General features: G+C 42.1%; 1 protein-coding gene across 1 annotated transcript in view; it reads right to left on the bottom strand.

The window, feature by feature from the left end:
• Positions 1-23469, bottom strand: part of DAW1 (dynein assembly factor with WD repeats 1) — a 58002-nt gene that overhangs the window by 23073 nt on the left and 11460 nt on the right. Inside the window, exons 4-9 of the mRNA XM_075863924.1 lie at positions 16950-17008; positions 12604-12726; positions 10326-10425; positions 6439-6546; positions 4486-4592; positions 2957-3059 (exon numbers count right to left, since the gene is read on the bottom strand). Of these exons, the coding sequence (XP_075720039.1) occupies positions 2957-3059; positions 4486-4592; positions 6439-6546; positions 10326-10425; positions 12604-12726; positions 16950-17008 (600 nt within the window). The remainder of the gene's footprint in view (positions 1-2956; positions 3060-4485; positions 4593-6438; positions 6547-10325; positions 10426-12603; positions 12727-16949; positions 17009-23469) is intronic.

The raw sequence follows: 23469 nt of genomic DNA, 5'->3' as shown, positions 1-23469 counted from the left end.
GTAAGTAGTCATCTGTATGAGGTAGATCGCTACCTTTTTATACCAGGCCCTAGTTTTGCGTTTGACCAAGTGTGGTTGTAAGATCTGGTCTGATAGATCGACTCCCCCATGAACTTGTTATAGTCCACCACGCAGACCGGTTTCCTCTCATCAGAGGTAGCTCTCCTCTCTCTCACTGCCCCTGTGGTGTCCTCATGCAGGGTAGTCAGCATGTAAACCTCCTTTTTGTCACTCCACTTGACAGCAAGCAACTGGTCACCTGCAAATGAAAGTGTCGCACCCCTTTCTAATTACCTGTACACCAGTTGTTGAGGGAAGCCAGCTCTATTTTTGTGTACCATCCCACAGGACCCTGTACTAGCAGCATGGAGGGACTTATACAGAGGGACACTGGTGTAATAATTGTCGGTGTACACATGGTACCCTTTCTGTAGGAATGGCACCATGAGTTCCCAGACAATTTTCCCACTAATGCCAATATCCTCTGGGCATCCTGGGGGATTAAAGTGGCGGTCCCTACCCTCACATAAAAAGCCACAGGTGCAGCCCGTTGTGCTTTTGCACACCTTATAAAGTTTTACGCCGTATCGGGCTCTTTTGGAGGGGATAAATGGCCGAAAGGATAGACGGCTCTTGAAGGACATAAGGGACTTGTCTACCACTAGTTTTTGGCCTGGGGTGTATAAATTAAAAAATGAGTCACTTAGGAGAGAGATAAGGGTTCTCAATTTCTTAAGACGATCATAGCCTGCGTCACTTCTAGGGGGGATTAGTGAGTTGTCTGAAAAATGCATGAAACGCATTATTGATTCATAGCACGTTCGGGCTATAACGGCTGCACATACAGGGCTGCTGTGGATGGCGCTGGTAGCCCAGCAGGAGCGGATAGAAGTTTTTTTTACTATCCTCATGTTTAGGGTAATTCCCAAAACAAAAAATATTTCAGAAACTGTTGTGAGGATCCATCCCCTGGCATTGCCTGGCATATAAATTTGTCTGCTGGACAATTAGTTCCAGGACCTGATCACCTATAAACAAATGAAAAGAATTATAGGGAGTAAAATTTTAGACATCTGCGTTGATGCCTAGAGTAGCTATAAATGGCAAAATTTGGGGGGAGAAAGCAATTGCAGGATCCCACATTGTGGGAGGGACTGCGTTTCTAGGCCCTGCTCCTGACGCTTCAACGTTGACAGCTGCGTCACCACCATAGGGCTGGGGGGTCCAGTGGCAGAAGCAGAACTTGTGTCGCTTTCTGAGCTAAGTTCTGCTTCTGACGCAGTGTCCGTATCGCACCCGGCACTGCTAGAGCACAGCAGGCGTATGCCTGCTCTGCAGAGAACATTCTGCGGCTTCTGCGATTCATTTTCGCTACAATAATAACTTTTTTTGTATTTCTAATTTATTCTTTTTTTTTTAGAAGACAAACAAAAAAACTAAAATCTTTAATAGCGTAATAAGAAAAAACGGAGATTACGTGTAATCTGGGGGTGATTACGAGTAATCTGGGGTGACTATGGCTAATCTGGGGTGACTACGGCTAATCTGGGGTGACTACGGCTAATCTGGGATGTGATTACGGGTAATATAGGAACGTGATTACGGGTAATAGGAACGTGATTACGGGCAATAGGAACGGGATTACGGGTAATAGTAACGGGATTACGGGTAATAGTAACGGGATTACGGGTAATAGGAACGGGATTACGGGTAATAGGAACGGGATTACGGGTAATAGGAACGTGAATATCTGGTGTGTTTTTCACAGTGAAACAGGACATGATTTGTATAGTTTCTCTCTCTCTCCTCTCACAGATCAACTACAGTGAGGGGAGGGAGGGAAACTTCACAAATCCTGTGCTGTATTTAGTAAATATGAGACTATGGTCACTGTGATAGGTATATCACAGTGACCACATGATCAGGAATCAATTATAACGGTCCCTGATCAGTTTCTATTTACAGGCAGAATATCTGATTTACACTTACAGCTAATATGAGCACCATTCTCCTTTTTTTTCCCGGCGGTTGGGTGGTGGGGGGCACAATCGCTGGCAGCGGGGGCCTAACAAGTCATTTTTTTATCTCCTCTCACCAAACATTCATGGTTAGAGGAGATAAAAAGCTGATTTACAAGACTGCATACATTGTAACGACGATCACTGGTATTCGTTGAATACTGGCGATCAACGGTTTGGGGAACGCAAACAACGTCCCCAGACAGTGCTGCAAGCCCTCAGCTACCCGGAGGTAGCTATCCCTCTGCACGGCGCCGCAAATTTATTCTGCAGCGCCGTGAAAAGGCATATGCATCAGAATAAAGCCCATTAGTGGCCGCCGTGAAAATGCATATTGGCGGTCATTAACGGGTTAAACCTTTGCCACAAAGGTAGTGATAGTGACCCCTAAGCATGTACATGAGAGAAAATGCCGCTCAGTATATGCTATATACTACTGACTCCGGCTCCTGCTTCCGGCTTTTTCTATGCCATCAAATCATGGTAAATCCAAATGGGTACGTGCCTATGTTAATAAAGTACGCACTCTTACAAATAAAGAAAGAAAAATACTTTTATGTAAATTGCCTTTGTTTCTTCTCCAGTGCATGAATATAAGATTTTTGGTTCCTGAAGTGTTCACAAACCAGTAAACACATCAGTTATGCACGAGATATTACATTTTATTTATTTATAAGTCTTGTAGCTGGGACAGATGCTTTGAGATCTAAAGCAGTGACAACAACAATGACAACAAAGTATCCCGAACACTGAGCTGAAAATATTACAAGTTGCAAAGCAATGTCAATAGCATTTATCTAGCGGTTTAACCAGTGGAAGTACAGTAAGAAAAGCTCCATGATCACAAGTATTTACATTTGTATTTCTATTTGTGTATATGGCTGTCATTCCTACAGGGATGTAAAAACCACAGACTGCAGAAAAATAAATCCCCTTACCCTGCAGGTCTTGTCCATTGAGGCAGTGGCAACCAGAGAACAGTCCCAGTTGAACTGTGCGCTGCTGATCTCTCCGCGATGACCGATGAGGGTGTGAACTTTTCTGTGCACATGAAACAAACATACAGTCAGAGGGTAAATAGAATCAGAACTAACAAAAAATCTAAAAGGTAAAAAACAAAACAACAAAAAAAAAAAACAGGATTCAGCAAGCTGGGAAGTGGAGCATGCCGCTCCACTTCACCACTTCCCAGCTTGCTGAATCTTGTTTTTTTTTTTACTTCTGGAAAGCTGCTTTTATCTTTGCTGTCAGCAATATCTCAATCCAGCTTTAAAATTGAGTCATCTGAGATAGACTGTTTGCTAGGGATACACTACTTCCTACTACTGCCTTTTATGTGGGGTTATCAAATAGTACAATCCTAGTAACCAGAGTCTCATGTAATGCAGGTCTGCAGCCAAGGCCAAGTGGACACTGAGCTAAGGGGAGAGAGGGAGAAAGGATTCTCGGCAGTACTCAAACATGTCTCTTGTTGCCACATTCATTTTTGTGGAGAATGTCCTTAAGACATAATGGCATAAACAATGTTGCAATAGGTAATACCCCATATGGACAAAAGTATTGGGACACCTACACAGTACACCTACAGGATCTTTATGACATCCTACTCTAAATCCATAGGCATTAATATGGAGTTGTCCCCTCTTTGCAGCTAAAACAGCTTCCACTCTTCTGTTTACAAGATTTTGGAGTGTGTCTGTGGAAATTTTTGCCCATTTATCCTGAAGAACATTTCTGGGGTCAGACACTGATGTTGGATGAGAGCACCTGGCTTGTAATCTCTGTGCTAGTTCATCCCAAAGGTGTTAGATGGGGTTGACATCAGGGCTCTGTGCGGGCCAGTCAAGTTCCCCCATACCAAACTCACCAAACCATGTCTTTATGGACCTGGCTTCGTGCACAGTCATGCTGGAATAGAAAAGGGCCGAACCCCAAACCGTCACTTCACAGAACACGTCTCCCTTGCTCCAGAATCCACTGCTGGCGTGCTTTACACCACTCCATCTGACGCTTGCCATTGTGCTTGCGGATGTAAGGCTGGCATGCAGCTGCTCGGCCATGTCATGAAGCTCCCAGCTTGTCCATATAGTGTAAATTTGCATCATACTCAGTAATTTTTGTTTTTTTATACCGTTGAAAATTCAGTTAGGATACAACCACTACGGTCAACTCAAAAACACGTGTTCTACCTGTGTGGCCATGGACCAGTAGAGACCCCTTGAAAAAGAGAATCTGGGTGCCCTGAATAAAATCATTTAACACCCAAGTATGCTGATTGACCCAGGAAGGCACAGTTTAAAAATGATTTATTTCAAATATAATAGAACAGTAATAGAAAATAAATTTTGGTCTTATAAAAATCCCCTACTCTTCTGCTTAAGCGCTACTGGCTATTCCACAGAATTATCTCAATGTCTATAACCCATCAGAGCATATAGTGTAATAGAGATGCTGTATAGCACTGTACCTGCCGGAAGGAATGTCCCATACGGACACCGTATGATCAAAGGAGCCTGTGATCAGTCGGTCACCGGTTGTGTTAAACGACAAAGAAATGATTTCTGCAGAGTGTCCCTGGAGGTAAAATGAACAGAACAGAATATTAAAAGAGCGGTGTGAAATAGTGCTATAGTAATCTTATGCAATGCGGGCAGCTCAATCACACTGTATTTATATAGTATATATACACAATATGGGTTTTTTGTTGACCTATCGCATTGATCTGCGGTTACTCTCCAGAGGTCTGATTGTAGCGTATCCTGGTAACAAAATAAAGTAGAGTTGGAAGCCATTCTGAAAGCACTGTTAATAGAAATGCTAGTTTCCTTTTTCTATTTTTCTTTATTGTAAAGTATACCAACAAAAAACATCAAATTCTATATTATGCTTATAACCTGGTGGTTGCACTTTTTTAAGGAACCATATGGATTCCAAAAATGGAGTTTGCATTTCTACAGTATATTATATACACAAGAATAGACAAAATTCAGATTCAGAAAATTAATATTAGGGATGAGTTTACTGGGATTTTACTATCTTTATCCAAAACTGTATTCCCTATACAGAGCTGGCCTGGGGTTAAAAAAAGGGGGGGGGAAAGAGGGCTAGGGGAGAAAAAGGTGGAGCACCTTCCCAAATACCAAGTTTTAGTACTGAAACCAATGTTTGGAGAGCGGCTCTATTGCCCCGATCCCCACCTCCTGATTCTGTTTTTACACCCATATCACTTCTTGGACTCTGTTACTCAGTCCTCAGAATGCTGTGTAATACTGTCCCAACACTGGAGAAGGGTGGGGGGAAACAACATTGTCCTGGCTCGTAAAAGGAATACATGGGTTTGATTACGGGTACTTAAATTCCTTGCAGCTTCCATGCCAGTCTGTCTGTGGTCGGAAGATCCTCTATAGCCTGTATCCTACTTGCAGACAATATACAGTCATAAACTAAGGCCTAATGACTGATGAGCTGGATGAACTGCCAGAAACGGCAGAGAATTTGGAGCGGTCACAATTGCGCTACTCTCTCAGCTGAGGCCAGTCCATTAATATTCCTATATAAAGTATTTATGGCAAATCCCCAGAATATAAAGGCCATAAATGCCTGATAGGTGGGGGTCCTATTTCTGGGACCTCTTTTTACCCCCATTTGCCCATGCAAAGCTGCTTCAATGGAGAACTGGACACACTTGCATGCAGCTTTCCCCAATGACGTCTATTGGAGTTACAAGAGCTAAGCAAGCAGCGCTCGGCTCTTTCATTAAAGCCGATGTATGTGGCGGCCACTTTGCATTGGCAAACAGGTGTCAGGGACCTACTACTCATGCAATTATGGCATGCCTCGTGGATATGACAAATACAATTTCCTAATATTTTATGTAAAGGACGTTAAAAACAAGAAGACTGTTTAAATATATTAATTTTCACTGACAAATTGTTGCCCAAGTTCAGAGAACACATTGTGACTACTCTGCATAACCATTTATATTTTCAATGTGAGCAATCTAAACGTATAGCCCCAGACTACAGTGATGACATCAGCCTGCTACCGAGATAATGTCACAAATCTGGGGACCCAGCGTGTGTGTTACCAAGTTACAGTGTCCATAATGTAGTCACAAAAACACAGACACTGAGTTTTTATTACTCAGAACAAATCAAGTCAATGGAAAAATGCAGTCAGAGTGGGGCAAGTGGGTGTTCAGCTAGAAACCTTCTAAATAACACTTGAGAGAGAACAGTAAAGTAAAGAAGTTGTTTTATGCCGCTGTAATGGAGGTTGTAAATAATGGAAACTGCTCTGGTGTCTGGGAATAATAAAAACGACTTCTACACGATGTCCTTGTGTTCTAGAACACAGAATAATAGTCAAGGCTGGACCTGTGCGTGCCAGGGAATATGTCTGTCGTCAACTCTGAACTTACACTTAAGGTGAGTGCCTCTTCTCCGCTCTTTATATCCCACAGTTTTGCGGTCGTGTCCATGCTTCCAGTTGCTATCAAGGTACTTTGAGGGTTAAATGCAAGACAAACCTGGAAATAAAAGAAAGTTTTACATTATGGAATACCCTGAACAGATTAAATATTCACCACTAGTATGGCAGATACAATATAAATCAGTCATTGCAGCAGGACTGGACACATGCCAGCTGTTAAATCTCCGTAGTGACTAGGAAATCACAGCTGGCGACCAGGACTTCCTGCTAGTCATGTAAGTATATCCTGCCAAATATGGAAGGAAATATAGAATAAAATAAAGATAGGCTGCACTCCTGAAGTTGAATGTTGGTGCGGTTAGGGTTCGGATTGGAATCCCCACAATATCACTAACGAAGAAAACCCCAGCACTCAAATATGAAACATGACCAAATCCTTAATTTTTCAAAATGCGTTTTTATTCATACATAGGTTGACGTTTCGGCCTATCCAAGGCCTTTGTCATCATCGCTTGGAACAAGTGTGCTATGTAATCCTGATGGGATGAATCGGCATCTGCCAAACGCTCTTAAGTGCGGGGCACTCTGCTGGCACTGCTCGCGCGGGGCACTCTGCTGGCACTGCTCGCGCGGGGCACTCTGCTGGCACTGCTCGCGCGGGGCACTCTGCTGGCACTGCTCGCGCGGGGCACTCTGCTGGCACTGCTCGCGCGGGGCACTGTAGTACTTGCAGCCTCCACAACTCTTAAAAAGACTACCTATTGTGGATAGATTGTGGTTTATTTCGCAAAAACTACAAAAAAATGACTATTGCTATATTACGTTTAAGAACTTTGGAATCTTGGGAGCAAGGAAGGTCTAATTTTGCAATGTAATTTATTTTTAAATGACTAAATATTTGTGTCATTCATTGGGGTGTGTGTACTATTTTGTCCATACATCCTTGCCTTTCTTATATTACACAAGTACCACACATTATACATGGAGATATGCCATGCTACTGGCAATCCTCCCAGGCCATAGTTTTCTACCATACATGACAAAGTCATGTATAAACAATAAAATTATTCACAAGTGTCCAACCATCACAAGAGCCACTAGACAAAAAAAACTACTTTTGAATTGGTTGTTATTAAAAAAAACATTGTACTTTTTGAGATACTGCTTCTATGTATCCTGTATACATCTTGCGGACCGTCTGCTTCGGTGAACGCTGGTCCTGCATGTCTCGGACACGCCGGATCCGTTATCCATCACAGCTAAGTGCAGAATCCAGCTATTATTGATCACATTTAGATTCATGAACTTAGATGTGATTGATTATAGCTGAATCTTGCGTATCAGAGACATGCAGGACCAGGGTTCACCAAAGCCATCAGCCCTGCTGACCTGACGGATACGGCTTTGACTGCAAGATCCATATTTTATGTATACAGGATAAATAGAAGCTGTATCTCAAAAAGTTAAAAATGTTTTAATAAAAACCAATTAAAAATTTGTTCAAAATGAATTAAAACATTGATTTATTTAAAAAAATTGTCTTCAAAAGTATACATAGCCTTTAACTTTATAGAGGAGACCCACCAAGTGCTGAGGGTTTGGACGGAAAGCCCATCATGATCATTGGTTACCATAAGGAAAGCACCCTGGAGGTTGTGTACAAAACCAGGCGGAGAAAAAAACAGAAGACATATACATGACAACCAATTAGATGTTTGCCTTCATATTCTAACCTCTAGTAGCTGAATGAGAATTGTAATTTGATTATTTGTCATGGGCGATGTGACTTTTTATATTAACCCTATTAAACCGTGCTGTACTTTAGTTAAGCACTTCTTATAACCCTCTAATGTACTACCAGAACATCTATTCGTTTTACTGAGGTAAGATAATCTTCTAACACTACAATCTCTTCTCAGAAATATCCATGACATCATAAGAATGAAATAGTATTAGAATAATTTCCCAGCGTGGCAAGGACGAGGCATCAGTAGGCCAAGATCGAGCACCTTTACCCAAGTCCACCATTATTTTCTGCATAAATAGTGGACCCTTAATTTAACAGATGGATAATAAATTAGAAATAATAAAGCTTAAACGGGTTATTCTGGATTTTAGAATTGATGGACTATCTTCAGGATAGGCGATCAATATTAGATCAGTGGGGGGTCCGACTCTAGGCAGCCCTGTCGATCAGCTGTTTGAAGGGGCCACAGCCTCTTCAGTGTTTACATGGGTTTTATTTTTGCTCGTACTTGCACCCGCCATTACTTCCATATCAGATATCGCTGCGTTGACCCATTACAAGTACATTAAAGGGGTTTTCCCACGAGGGACGTTTATGACATATCCACAGGATGTGTCATAAATGTCATATAGATGCGGGTTCCACCTCTGGGCACCCTTAAACCTCGTTCTAGTTTTGTGTGCTATCGCTGACTCCCGGCCACTTCCTGACTTTATGGTCGGGAGTTACAAAAACAGCGTAGCCCGCTGAGCTATGCTGTTTCCCTAACTCCCATAGTAGTGAATAGCAGTTATGGAAGCAGCGTAGCATTCGAGCTACGTTGTTTCCGTGACTACCATTCAGTTCTATGGGGCTTACGAAAACAGCATAGCTCAGCCAGTTACGCTGTTTTCACCTTCATGGTCAGAGATCAGCCGACACACACACACACACACACACACACACACACACACACACACACACGTAGAACGGGGTATAGGGGCCCCGTTCTAGAGATAGGTGCGGGTCCCAGAGGTGGGACCCGCATCTATCTGACATTTATGACATATCCTGTGGATATGTCATAAATGTCCCTCGTGGGAAAACCCCTATAACCATGAAAAGTACATAAGATTAACAAATTAAAGAAGATACTGTCCATTAAGAAACACTGATTTAATAAAACAAAATAGCTTGATGAGACAAGTGAATAGATGTTCAATATGTCTGTGTATTTGGGAACAAATTTCTCAGCATACTAAAATCAATGCCGAGAAATATCTGTCAAAAAGAGTAGAAACGGTGATAAGACTTTATTGTGTGGAACACACATCTGGCTCAGGGGACCCCGACCGACAGTTAAGTAATAAAAAAAAAAAAGCCTGGCTGACGCTATACTGAGAAATCTCTTCCATGACTCTAAGGCTTTCTTTAAACAAAAAAACGCCTCAGGTAGATGTGTTTGGATAATAAACAGATATGGACCCATGAATTTTATGTTGCTTATATTAATATACCCCCAATTATATAGAGATGAGGTGCACTACATAAGTAACGTTTATCTTTCCCAGAAGAGTGATGGAAAAAAGAAAGGACAGCGGTGACGAAACAGCTTCTGCTGCTGTAATATGGAGTACATTGAGGTTGGCACTATTGCAGTGGTGTGTACTGTACCTAGCACTCTTTTGAGGCACTGGCTGACACTGTATGGGGGGCATTGGCACTTAGGAGTATATGTGGATAGTACAGATATGGGGATATCGTGGATAGAGGGGCATTGTGGCTGACAGTAATAAACACCTCAGCTGTCACAGGACGTCAGTTTGAAGAGCAAGATTTCCGTTATTCAGTGTCTGACATAAAGTTGCCACTTCCTCTTCAAAAAGAGGTTCTGCAGCAGCTGAGGAGTGGATTATAAAGGAAAAATTTGTCTGCTACTATAAGAAAATTAGAAGCCACCAAAGGTTTCTGTAACATGGAAAATATAATTCACTTATTCAGTCTTGTCAGAAATCCTCGGTGATCTCTAATATTCTTAAAGTTTACAGAAAAAAATGTTTCTTATCATTTGAACAGACACATTAAATACAGGACACGACGCACGTGTAAGGTAGCAAAAGTACATTTGGGAGGTACTAGAAATGACTTACTATTTCTGCAGTGTGCCCCTTGAAGGTGTGGTAACATTTGCCAGTCTCTGCACTCCATAACTTGCAGGTCTTATCAAAAGATCCAGTGGCTATTTTATCTCTGTTGAAAAAGTTGAGATTTTACATTCAGACCTCCTTTAGGTCTTTTTCACACGGGCGTATTGTGGTCAGGATTTTGTTGTAAGTGCAGGTTCCACTCCTGGTTTTGGCTTACAAATACTGTTGCAAAATACTGACCAAAATACTGCCATGTGAAAGTGGCCTCCCACAGATTTTTTTTCTGGCTGTTTTAAACTGCATGAAAAATGCGTAACAGCGTTTTTTTAATTGCGATTTTAGTGGTGTTTTTGGTGGCATTTTTATTTAGTGTCATTTTGTACATGCTTTTTTTCTACCGTTTTCGAAGTCTTATAAAGAAGTCAATGGAAAAAAAACAAACCTGAAAAAACACTATACCAGAGCATGCTGCATTTTGGAAAAAATGCCACTGAACACAAAATTGCCACAAAAACGCCAGAAACAAAAATCGCAATTGTATGTAGTGCATTTTACATATTTCACTATGGACTTTAATGTTACATCTGGCCGAACTAAAAAAAAAAAAAAAAGAGATAAAAATGGCAATAAAAGTGCCACGAAAAACACGGCAAACCGCTGTGTGCGAATCCAGCCGTACTGTGACCTGTCCGTGTTTTATACAACGTAGTCTCTACATATTTTGATCATTTGAGATGTATACATTAGAGTGGAGAATGGTCATATGCTGCAATTATAAACTATAGATGCAATTGCAACATTTGGCATAACCCCTGAAGGGACTTCCCATCGCCCATGCATGTATAACAGCCTGTATGCGCATACACGTCACAAATAATCCGCAGATATGCAGCCAACATGTGAACTCTTAATGTGTCAACAACTAGGCTAGTGTTTCCTGTATATTATATATATATATTGGATATAAAAAGTCTACACATCCCTGTCAAAATGCCAGTTTTTGGCATGTTACAAAATCAGTCCAAGATGTATCATTTCAGAACTTTTTCCGCCTTTAATGTCACCTATAATCTGTATTGAAAAACAAACTGAAATCTTTTAGGGTGGAAAAATAAAGAACAAACATAAAGTGATTGCTTAAATATGCACAACCCTAAACTAATACTTTGTTGAATTACCCTTTGGCTTTATGACAGCATTCAGTCTTTTTGGGTAGAAGTCTATCAGCATGGCACATCTTGACTTGGCAATTGTTGCCCACTCTTCTTTGCAAAAGCTCCAAATCTGTCAGATTGCGAGGGCATCTCCTGTGTACAGCCCTCTTCAGGTCACCCCACAGATTTTCAATGGGATTCAGGTCTGGGCTCTAGCTGGGCCATTCCAAAACTTTGATCTTCTTCTGGTAAAGCCATTCTATATGTTGATTTGGAGGTATGCTTTGGGTCGTTGTCGTGCTGAAAGGTGAAATTCCTCTTCATCTTCAGCTTTTTAGCAGAGTCCTGCAGGTCTTGTGCGAATATTGACTGATATTTGGAACAGTTCATAATTCCCTCCACCTTGACTAAAGCCCCAGTTCCAGCTACAGAAAAACAGCCCCAAAGCCTAATGCTGCCCCCACCATGCTTCACTGTGGGTATGGTGTTCTTTTGGTGATGCGCAGTGTTGGCTTTGCGCCAAACATACCTTTCGGAAATGTGGCCAAAAAGTTCAACCTTGTACTCATCAGACCATAACACGTTTTCCCACATGCTTTTTTCAGACTTGATGTAGGTCTTTGCAAATCAGCCGGGCTTGGATGTTTTTCTTTGTTAGAAAAGGCTTCCGTCTTGTCTCCCCACCCCACAGCGCAGACACACGAAGAATAAGGGAGGCTGAACTTTATATGGGGTTACTCAGAATCACTTTAAATAATGGCGGCTATGTACTGACTACTATTTACATGAGTTTAAATGTGATTGGCTAATTCTGAACACAACCACATTCCCAGTTATAAGAGGGTGTTCACACTTATGCAACCACATTATTGTAGTTTTGTTATTTTTATTTTTCCCCTCTAAATGATTTCAGTTTGTTTTTCAATGGAATTGTAAAGATTATTGGTCACATTAAAGGTGGACAAAGTTCTGAAATTATTCATCTTGTACGGATTTTTTGACATGACAAAAACCTGGCATTTTAACAGGGGTGTGTAGACTTTTTATGTCCACTGTATGTATATGTGTATATATATATATGTGTGTGTGTGTGTTTCTTGTTCCCCTGGCAGTGGTCCCTTTCTTACCCATAGGGGTTATTAAACTGAATGGCATACACCACATTTCGATGGCCTTCCAAAGTATGCAGCTCTTCTCCTGAAGCGGTATCCCAGACTTTACATGTGCGATCATAACTGCCGGTAATGAAGCTAAACAGAAAAAAAATGTGGTAAGATTGACAGGATTCTATTTAATGAGGCGACATATCCATGTGGTGTCTATTCATACCATTGTAGACTTTTGTCGTTTTATTTGTTACATTAGAAAAAAGGGAAAAACTCTAGTTAAGGGCTCAGCAACCTGTGGCACCAGTGGGACATGATTTGGTGGCAGACTTCCCTCTACCGGTGTCTAGTGCCGATGCATGCTTGACGACTCTGAGCACAGGGAGAGAGCGGCACTTCATTTTGCGCTTGGCGGCCCTGATCACCATTAGAGAGCAGTGCTTTATTGTGTTTGTCAATGCAGCACTGCTCTCTCTCCTGGTGTTCACCGTCGCCAAGTGCATAGTGAAGTGCCGCTCTCTCCTGGTGATCAGTGCCGCAAGGACGGAGACCACTAGCCGCTTTGTAAAAGAAAAAGTTTGCAGCTTTCTCTCATATATAAACCACCCACCCCTAGCTGGCGTACGGTAGTCACAGTCTCTCCTAAGTGCACCCCCCAGCTGGTGTTCAGTAGCCTCTATGCACCACAGATCGATCTTCTGTGCAAAATAACTCAGTGACAAGGGTCACACTAAAATGTAAGTTTAATTAACTCATTAATTGGTTTATGTCACATACGTGGTAACAGTTTTCTTATATGACTTTTATGTTTGCATGGCACACTGAGTACTTCAACGTTGAATTTTTTCTATTTACTGGTACGCCACTCAAAATAGGTTGCCTACCCCTGCACTAGAGGCACATACTGTTGGTTACAGCTACAGTATCTGTATCAGATCTATGTCCTGTAACAAGCCGTGCACCTGTGTGTCCATCACAGGTCCATGGACAGAATTTTATCCCCTGAAAGTAAACAATGAATGTTCCTACTGAATGACAACAAGCAGAGATCTTGAAACTGTGAGGAATTAATACAGAAAATATATTGGAAAATTGTATAGCTCTTAATTATACAAAAAATAACATTAATTTGCTGAAACGGGACAATCAGCTGAAGACATACAATATACCAGAATGCAGTCATTTGTTTTCTTATATATTTTGTACACAAACTTGGTAGCTATAGGATACAGTGGTTAGTTTGGCATTGTGTAAGGTGAACAACGATAAAAAAACTACAATGTATAGATGTACTGCAATTTATTTACTGCATAGTCAATAAACCACAGCCATTGCCTGGATTTGTCCTCTCGTGTCGTCCGTACACCTCCAGACTGTAAGACATAGATCACCCTCCCTACTGTATCTCATAGTAATTCACAGTATCTCAAGCAATTTATGTAACCATAGCATTATAAATTTCGTAGGGAAGCAGGAAATGAAAACTGCTCATCTTTCACCCGCTGATCAGCACGTGCCCAGGGTAGTAACGGAGCCAACTCACAGCCAATAAATCAGTTCTTTCTGTCACTAAAAGATAACGCATGACTGAGGCATTGCAGTGATACCTTTCATCCTATATATGCCTATATATACATATGCCATGCAAGGATAGTTATGTTGTATTAGGCCTTCCTCACACACACTTTTGTCATTTTGGTGGCGTTTTTTCAAAATAGTGTGTTTTACTACCTGCTTTTATTTTAGTTGCCATTTTTCACATTGCAAATCATGGGATTCAAAGATCCAATGATGCAAAGATTCTTCTTTGCAACACATTTTTGTTTGTTTTTTTAGAAAAAAAAAAAAAACTATGAAAGTTTATAGGAAAAAAACACCACTAAGGACCCATGCACACGAACGTAAAAACGGCTGTAATTACGGGCCCATAGACTTCTATTGGCCACGGGTACCTCCCCGTATGCTTACGGGAAGGTGCCCGTGCCATTAAAAAATATAGAACATGTCCTATTTCAGGCCGTAATAACGGCACAGGCAGGCCCATAGAAGTCTATGGAGCTCCCGTAATTACGGGTGACTACGTGTGTGCACCCGTCATTACGGGAGCGTTGCTAGGCGACGTCAGGGGATAGTCACTGTCCAGGGTGCTGAAAGAGTTAACTGATCGGCAGTAGCTGTTTCAGCACCCTGAACAGTGAATAACGATCACAATATAGATCAACCTGTAAAAAAAATAGAAGTTCATACTTACCCAGAACTCCCTGCTTCTTCCTCCAGTCCAGCCTCCCGGGATGACGTTTCAGCCCATGTGACCGCTGCAGCCAATCACAGGCCAGTCACAGGCTGCAGCGGTCACATGGACTGCTGCGTCATCGAGGGAGGTCGGGCTGGATGTCAAGAGAGGGACTCGTCACCAAGACAACGGCCGGGTAAGTATGAATTTCTTTTACTTTTACTACGGAAAGGGCTGCCCCTTCTCTTTATCCTGCACTGAGAGAGAGAAGGGGCTGCCGATTACTGCAGTGCAATTTTGCAGCGAAAACGTGCCGGTAAATACGGGTGGAATACTGGTGACACCGGACCCGTATTTACGGGCACGGGTCCGTAAAGACTGGTGCAATACGGGTCAAATACGTGTGACCAAGGACCCGTATTTACACCAGTATTTACGGGAGGACAAAAATACGTTTGTGTGCATGGGGCCTTAGGCTGTGTTCACACAGAGTTTTTTGCAGGAGGAAAATTTTTTGCACAGTGGTTTGACAAAAACTTGTCAAAACACTCGTCGAGGGTTTTTTTTCCCCTTTCTGACTGATTGAAATGGGATTTTGGAGGCGGAAACCGCCTCATGATAAGTCATGTCGCTTCTTTTTACCGCGACACGTTTTTTTTGCTCGGGCGGTTTGTGACGAGTTTTGCGGAGCGGTATCCGTGCCAAAAAACTTGTCAAAAAAACTCAGTGTGAACAGGGCCTAAGGGTCAGTTCACACAGAGTTTTTTATGCTGATTTTGACACGGTGCCAAAAACCAGAGGCTTTTTTTTTTCCCGGGTGGCTTTTGGGACAATTGAGAAAAAAAAGCAGCATGTCCTTTATCACCGCGGTTTCCGCCTCTGACGTCCCATTGAGATTGTTGAAGCCAATTTTGGTATAATTTCATGTACAGATGTAGTAGAGCTTAGTGCAGGAAAACCCGCTCTGCGTATAGAAGTAAATGTAAGTACCAGGAACATTTAATAACACATCAGTGTATTTTACAAGTACAATTCCCTTTCATTAGTAGCAATGACAAGCTATTCAAGTGTTTTATAATTTACTCTGCAATTTGGTTGAGATTTTGGAAACGTAATTTTATAAATGTGCTTTTTCGTAAATGTGGAGATAATGACAGAGAGAAAACAGTCATTTTATAGATTCAAAATGAGTCAAATACTATTCTGGTGGAAAAGTTAACCCAGATATGGCTGCACCTTCTTTTCTCTGCTGAGCAGATACCCTACGGCCGGGTTCCCACATAGCGTAAACGCTGCGGAATTTCCGCTACGGAAATCTGTGCAGAAATTCCTCAGCATCTACAGTAGCAACAAAGTGAATGAGATTTGACGAAATCTCAGGCACATGCAGCAGAAAAAATCTGCAGCAAAAACTTTCATAAATTGACCTGAATTAAATCGGCAGAACGTCAACTTATTCTGCGGATTCGTTGCTCTTCTATTGCAGGTTTTCCCTCATTGAATTCAATAGGGATGTAAAGCTTGAAACAAATAGCCAAGTGTTGCGAGTTTTGCGGCTGAAACAATTAGATTCCGCTGCAAAAATCATAGCGACACTTTCTTCTTTCTTCTGTCCAGGCCGGCCTCCTGGGATGACATTTCATCCCATGTGACTGCGAAAGCCAATCACAGGCTGCAACGGTTACATGGGCTGCAGCGTCATGCCAGGAGGCCAGACTGCACGGACAGCAGAGGGACGTGTCGCCATGAAAACAGCCTGGGGTAAGTATAGACTTTTTTTTTTTTTTCAAGTGCTGGTTTCCGCAGTGGGGATTCCGCCCAAAAAACTGCACCACAATTTGGCTCGCAAGACGCGTCAAAATACACGTCAAAAATATGCTGTGTGAACAGGGCAATAACATTAAGGCCTCATGTACATGTCAGAGTCGTGTACACAAAATGAATTACTGCAGCAAACTCTACTGCGTGTGAATGCACCCTTTGGCATTGTTCACACAGTGCAGATTTGCTGCAGATTTCCCTCAATTTCAAGCTTGTACCCTCATGTGAGGACATCTATATACTGTATATAATTGGATTGTTAAACACCCATCACACTTTAGCTCTGAAATAAAATTCCAGCAGATCATCTTACCTGGATCCAGATTTATTAAATGCCACATTTGTCAGAGGCAAAATATGGGCTCGGAGTACCTGTAATGATAAAAAAAAAAAAAAAAACAGCTTGTTAAAGAAATGCTGATACAATCACAATAAGGGTATGTTCACACGTAGTGACCAAAAACGTCTGAAAATACGGAGCTGTTTTCAAGGGAAAACAGCCCCTGATTTTCAGACGTTTTTTTAGCAACTCGCGTTTTCAAAGCGTTTTTTACGGCCGTTTTTGGAGCTGTTTTCATTTGAGTCTATGAGAAAACGGCTCCAAAAACGTCCCAAGAAGTGTCCTGCACTTCTATTGACGAGGCTGTAATTTTACGCGCCGTCTTTTGACAGCGACGTGTAAAATGACAGGTCGTCGGCACAGTACATCGTAAAGCCCATTGTAAGTAATGGGCAGATGTTTGCCGACGTATTGGAGCCGTTTTATCAGACGTAATTTGAGGCGTAAAACGCCTCCATTACGCCTGAAAATAGGTCGTGTGAACCCAGCCTAACTGCAGAGAGCTAGCGCATTAATTCCTGCTTGGGAAGACTGACTCTTAGGGCGGATTTACACGAACGTGTAATACGTCCGTGCAACGCGCGTGTTTTTCACGTGTGTCGCACGGACCTATGCTAGTCTATGGGGCAGTGCAGACTGTCAGTGATTTTTGTGCAGCGTGTGTCTGCTGCGTAAAACTCACGACAGGTCCTATATTTCTGCGTTTTTCGCGCATCACGCACCCATTGAAGTCAATGTGTGCGTGAAAATCACGCGCACCACACGGAAGCGCAACAGCAGTCAAAAGTATGTTTACAAACAGAAAAGCACCAAGTGCTTTTCTGTTTACAAACATCCAGAGTGTCATAATGATGGCGGCTCCGTGAAAATCACGCAGCCGCACATCCTATGTGATGACACACGGAGCTGTTAAGTGCCTTTTGCGCATGCAAAACGCTGCGTTTTTTACGTGCACAAAATGCACACGCTCGTGTAAATCCGCCCTTAGGGTATGTGCACACGCAAACTCAAAGACGTCTGAAAATACGGAGCTGTTTTCAAGGGAAAACCGCTCCTGATTTTCAGAAGTTTTTTAAGCCACTTGTGTTTTTCATGAAGTTTTTTTACGGCCGTTTTTGGAGCTGTTTTTCTATAGAGTCAATGAAAAATGGCTCCAAAAACGGCTCAAGAAGTGACATGCACTTCTTTTTCGCAGGCGGCTTTTTACAGAATGCCGTTTTTCCCATTTAAATCAATGGGCAGATGTTTGGAGGCGTTCTACTTCCGATTTTACAGCAATTTTTCTGGATGTTTATGGCCCGAAAAATGGCCAAAAATAGGTTGTGTGCACATACCCTTAGTCTCTTATAGATAGGAGCAGCTTATCTTGTTGGCTGGATTTCTATTTCCGCTGCATGGAGGTCAAATTTAGAAAGGATCGTGAGGTACGTATTCTTACAATTTTCCATAATTCATAAAACATATACATATATATATATACACACACACATATATATATATATATATATAAAATATATTTATACACATACATACATATGCACAGCAAAAAATAGGCAGGAGAAAGGCTCCATTTTAAGGAGCTGAAACGTTGCACAGAGGGTAATAAAGTACCCCATTTCTTTCACTTGATGTACAGAGTGCTGCCTATATTTTGTTGTGTGTATATACGGGATAAGGGTCTGTTCCTCTGGGCCTGCACCCACAAGCCACCTGTGCTGCTGGACTATTGGATTCTCTCTCTATGTATATATTTATATATACAAAAGATCTACGGAGTATTAGACCTCATGCGGATATGGAAGATGGGCCGATGTTTCTCCTGTCGGATTCATGTGGAATCCAACAAAAAATCCTCAGTATGCCTGAAGGTACATTATGGCCCCATAGAAGTCTATGGGAGACATTTTAGAGCTCTGTACATCTTGGAGGTTGTCTGTATGAGCACTTAGTGATTACATTAATTACAATTGTAATTGACCGAGTGTTCCCAGAAAGGCACTTAAAGGGTCAGTTCACACAGGGCGGATACGCTGCGTAAAGGTACACAGCGTATCCGCCCTGTACAGTTTTTCGGGTGAAATGTTCGCTGCAGAAAACAGAAGCGGAAAAAAAACGCCCATAATTACCCGCTGACGTCCTGCACACCGCCTCCTTGGGATGACGTTTCATCCCATGTGACCGCTGCAGCCTGTCATTGGCTGCAACGGTCACATGGGATGAAACGTCATCCCAGGGGGGCGGTCGGCAGGACATCAGAGGGTAAGTATGGCCCTATCTTCGGGCATTTACGACTCTGACCTCCCATTGACATAAATGGGACGCAGAGAAAGTGTTTTTCGCGGCGCTTTTTGCCCGCAACGCTCAATGGCGAGCAAAAAACCCGGCAAACAGCGTGCAGGCAGGTCAAAATCTGCCTCAAAACTCCAGACGCATATTTGGGGCAGATTTTTCTGCCTGAAAAAACTCTGTCTGCACAGGGCCTTAAAGGTTTTTTTCAGTTAGAAAAAATTGATGGCCTATCTTCAGGATAGGCCTTCAATAGCTGATCAGTGGGGGTGCGAGGCTCAGCACCCCGGCCGATCAGTTGTTGTAAATGGGCTGCAAGTGTGCTTCCCCTTCATTCCTTACCTGCTCCGTACTGTGAATCGCCTACACACATGTAGCAGCAGTTCACAGTATGACAGCCTTTTCCTATTCAAGTGAATGGGAGAAGGCTGTAATACGGTCAGCCACCGCAACAAGTGTGTCAGCGACTCACAGTACGAGCAGTGACAAGAGTGAAGGGGAAGAAGCGCTGCAGAGCCTTCAAAACAGCGGATCTGTGGACGTGTCACAAGTCGGACCCCCGCTGATCAGGTATTGATGGCCAATCCTGAGGCATCTGTCAGACACTTCTGAAATAACCTAGGTGTACAGAGCAGTCCAGCATGTCTGCCATTCTGTATTTGGTGGAATTAATAATTCATCTGTATAATTGACGCTACTATAATTAAATTATTCCTGATGAGGATTTCACGGTCGCTTTGATCAGTAGGACAAAAGAAATACAAAGGTGTAATTCCTACACAGAACATACACAGCTCTAATTCCAGAATTACTACTACAGTTATATAGACTATAACATGTACTAAGAGCTTCGTTCCCTTGTTATATTTTAATCCTCCTGCTGACATATCTCAGGTGTATACCCAGATTTTTTTTTTAAGACTTCCTTAAAGGAAACCTGTCATCATGACCGGTTCTCTCTTGAGAGGTCAAAATATTGGGTGCAATTGTAGCCAAGAAATGATCCCTCAAAGTGCCAGAAAATCTGAGCATCGTTTTTGGAAATTTCTCCGATCTTTCTATCTGAATGAGATATCATATTCGGGTTTTTTTTATAAAGAGAAGGAGAGACAGGTCCTATAACCCCTCAGTTCTGCAGAATGGTTTATAGCACTCAAAGATTGTTTATAGCATCACAAGCTCTTTCTAACACTTTGGGTACAACTGTGCCCTATAGTCCAGCATTTTTACAGCATCGGTAATCAAGCTACAGTGTACCCACTAAAAAGATGAGAAAGTTGATCCCTACTTCCGCCAACTCAAGGAGGCCGCAGAGTGTGAAGAAGTACTTGCCAATAATGAATTGACATAAAGAAATGGAGAAATGCTGATTCCACGACAGCAGGGTGGTGGTGCTTAGTTGACTTATTAAAAACAAGGTACAGCCTTTACTTGCTATTTATGTCCGGCTGCACACAGAATCTTTGCTTCACTTTCAGTTACAGTCAGCTTACCTTGGCTTTTTTAAGAAAGTTTTGCTTCAAAGATTATGGCAACTTTGACATGGAAAAAACATATTTTTACATGTAAGGTTATATCTGGAGTTAAAAAAAAGTTGCACTAAGTTCCGGGCTGCAATCTTCACTCCTTCATGCATTTTCACACCCTGTTACACAGTTTGCAACCTGCTCCTAGTTTCAGACTTTTCTCATGTTTGTATCTCCCTTCCAGTAATACATGGGGGATGTGAGTTCTGTGTGTCCAGGATTCTGCTGGCCTCACTAGATCTCATGTATCAGCACAGCTACATTCCTGTACTGCTTTATACTTCTACAAGTCATGAGGGATCTCTTCTCCCTTGTCCTGACAGGTACAGATGCTGAGGACAGTGTGACTTCCCTTTGCAGAGCGTCCTTGGGTTCTCTCCTGTCTTTCTACACTGATAGCCTATGTGATTCCCCCTACTTTTCCCTGTACTCTCCTCCTTATCTACACTCTGATTCATTACAGGCTGTGTAATCTGCTCTCCCTGAACACGTTGATGTTTAACTCTCTCTCCACACTCAAATCTGCCCTACCCTGCTGATTTCTCCAACACGGAGAAAATGAAGGGGGAGAGCAGAGACAGCAGATGACGTTGTCAGCCCTCGACAGGAACAGTGTTCTGTTGTCAGAATTTGCAGAATAGCCACATACAGTAAGTGAAGGAGTTACAGACGCTACAGCATCAATATCATAGTACATTTTTTAATAAAGACTATTTTTATTAGCTATATCATTCTGGCTGCCAGTAAATGTATTACTGAAGGACATTTATTGATTGTGGATCTACGTGCTGCCTGCTACCCTGAGACGTACAAAGAACTGTAAAATGACAAAAAATTACTCACATAGTGATTGGGGAGTACTTATCACTACAAAAATATATGCCAACTTTCCAGTTTACTACTTACAACTCACCGTAGGCAACTGTAGGAGAGAAAAAGAAGTCGTTTAATTGACCAACTGACTTCAGATTACCTGGGTTGCTTAGAACATTTTCGGCATTACAAGCCTTACCGATACCTAAAATGCCTGAAAAGTTGTCAATGTACACTACATAAAACAGTAAGCATATGTACTATGCCAATGTATCACCATTGGCACAGACAATAGAAGCTATGGGGTCAAACCCTGCATTGAGCATCTGGGGCTCTATTCTCCAGATCTAAGGCTGGGTTCACACGACCTATTTTCAGGCGTAAACGAGGCATATTATGCCTCGTTTTCCGCCTGAAAATACGGCTCCAATACGTCGGCAAACATCTGCCCATTCATTTGAATGGGTTTGCCGACGTACTGTGCAGACGACCTGTAATTTACGCGTCGTCGTTTGACAGCTGTCAAATTACGACGCGTAAATGGACTGCCTCGGCAAAGAAGTGCAGGGTACTTCTTTGCCACGTAATTTGAGCTGTTCTTCATTGAACTCAATGAAGCACAGCTCAAGATTTACGAGTGTCTCAGACGCCTCGTATATTAAGAGGAGGAGCATTTACGTGTGAAACGAGGCAGCTGTTAACAGTCTGTCTTTTCACACGTAAATGCCTCTCATCGTGTGAACATACCCTAAGGCTTCATGTTCCCAAAGCATGGTTAGGGGATGTACTGCTTTTCTGTACGTTGACTGTAGAGCAAAACTAGTTCAAGTAGCAGTGTGTGCAATTTTGCTGCCAGGACGTACAGGAGTGCCGCCTCAAGCACTATATTAGCATCCCAACAATCGCTAGCAATTACTGCAGTGAAATGACTGTAGTTCTTCATATTTACATACCCTGGAAAAGCCACAAGTGCAAAACTCAAGGTTCAGCTAAGGCTACAGTGCTGCAAGCTTTTTAATGTCTTACCTGCTTTTTATGATTGTCAAAACTCTGAGTAACATAAATTCTCTTATTATTATGTCTTAAAAAAAAAGTTGTGGGTACCATCTATAGACATATACCATCTATAGTCAAAATACAGGTCCCAGCAGACACCGTTTGAAATACACAACATTAAATTTCACAGCACCCTTTGTAATACACAAAAGCGCCGGCTCTGTCAGAAAGATGTCACCCCCTGTAGCAGCTCTATGTGTTTGTCTTTCAGTATACCTAGTCAGGCATCAATTTCTAAGCAGTTGTATACAGAATCTACCGATCGGAATATGAGGTATATACAAGTATACACTAATCCCCTAGTGGTAGAAGTGGCCTACAGAGGTTTTGTTAAGTGGCTTGCTTTACTTTGGCGGGCAGTAGTGTAATCTTCTACGTTGTTATACCCAATAAAAAAAAAGAATGGAATCCTGACTATCCCAAGTCAATGGGATTCTTCCAGTTGTCTTAAAAAAGCATCTGTCACATATCCGTCACCATCAGAAACCTTGATGCAGAAGTAATCAGAACCTGAGTGTGTTGGTAAATGGGAGATCGGTGCACCACGGTAAATAAACGAATGGAGCACAACTTACGTATGTTGAAAAACAGCTTATAATCAGGTATACTGCAGCCTCATATATAGCTGTGTATACCAAGAGATATATTTGAAAAGCTGACAATAAATCGGGACTGTTATTTGAAGTCCATAGACTAAGTAGGTAATGCATAGTAAGTTAGGATATCAGGAATTTTTTCAATCATTTGGAAGAAACTCTGTATTATGAATAGTGTGAGAGCGCCCTCTACTGGAAAAGTGTTTGCCTATTAAG

This window comes from Rhinoderma darwinii, chromosome 4 (assembly GCF_050947455.1).
Source record: "Rhinoderma darwinii isolate aRhiDar2 chromosome 4, aRhiDar2.hap1, whole genome shotgun sequence".
NCBI classification, from domain to species: domain Eukaryota; kingdom Metazoa; phylum Chordata; class Amphibia; order Anura; family Rhinodermatidae; genus Rhinoderma; species Rhinoderma darwinii.
This window is presented reverse-complemented; position numbering and strand designations above follow the sequence as displayed.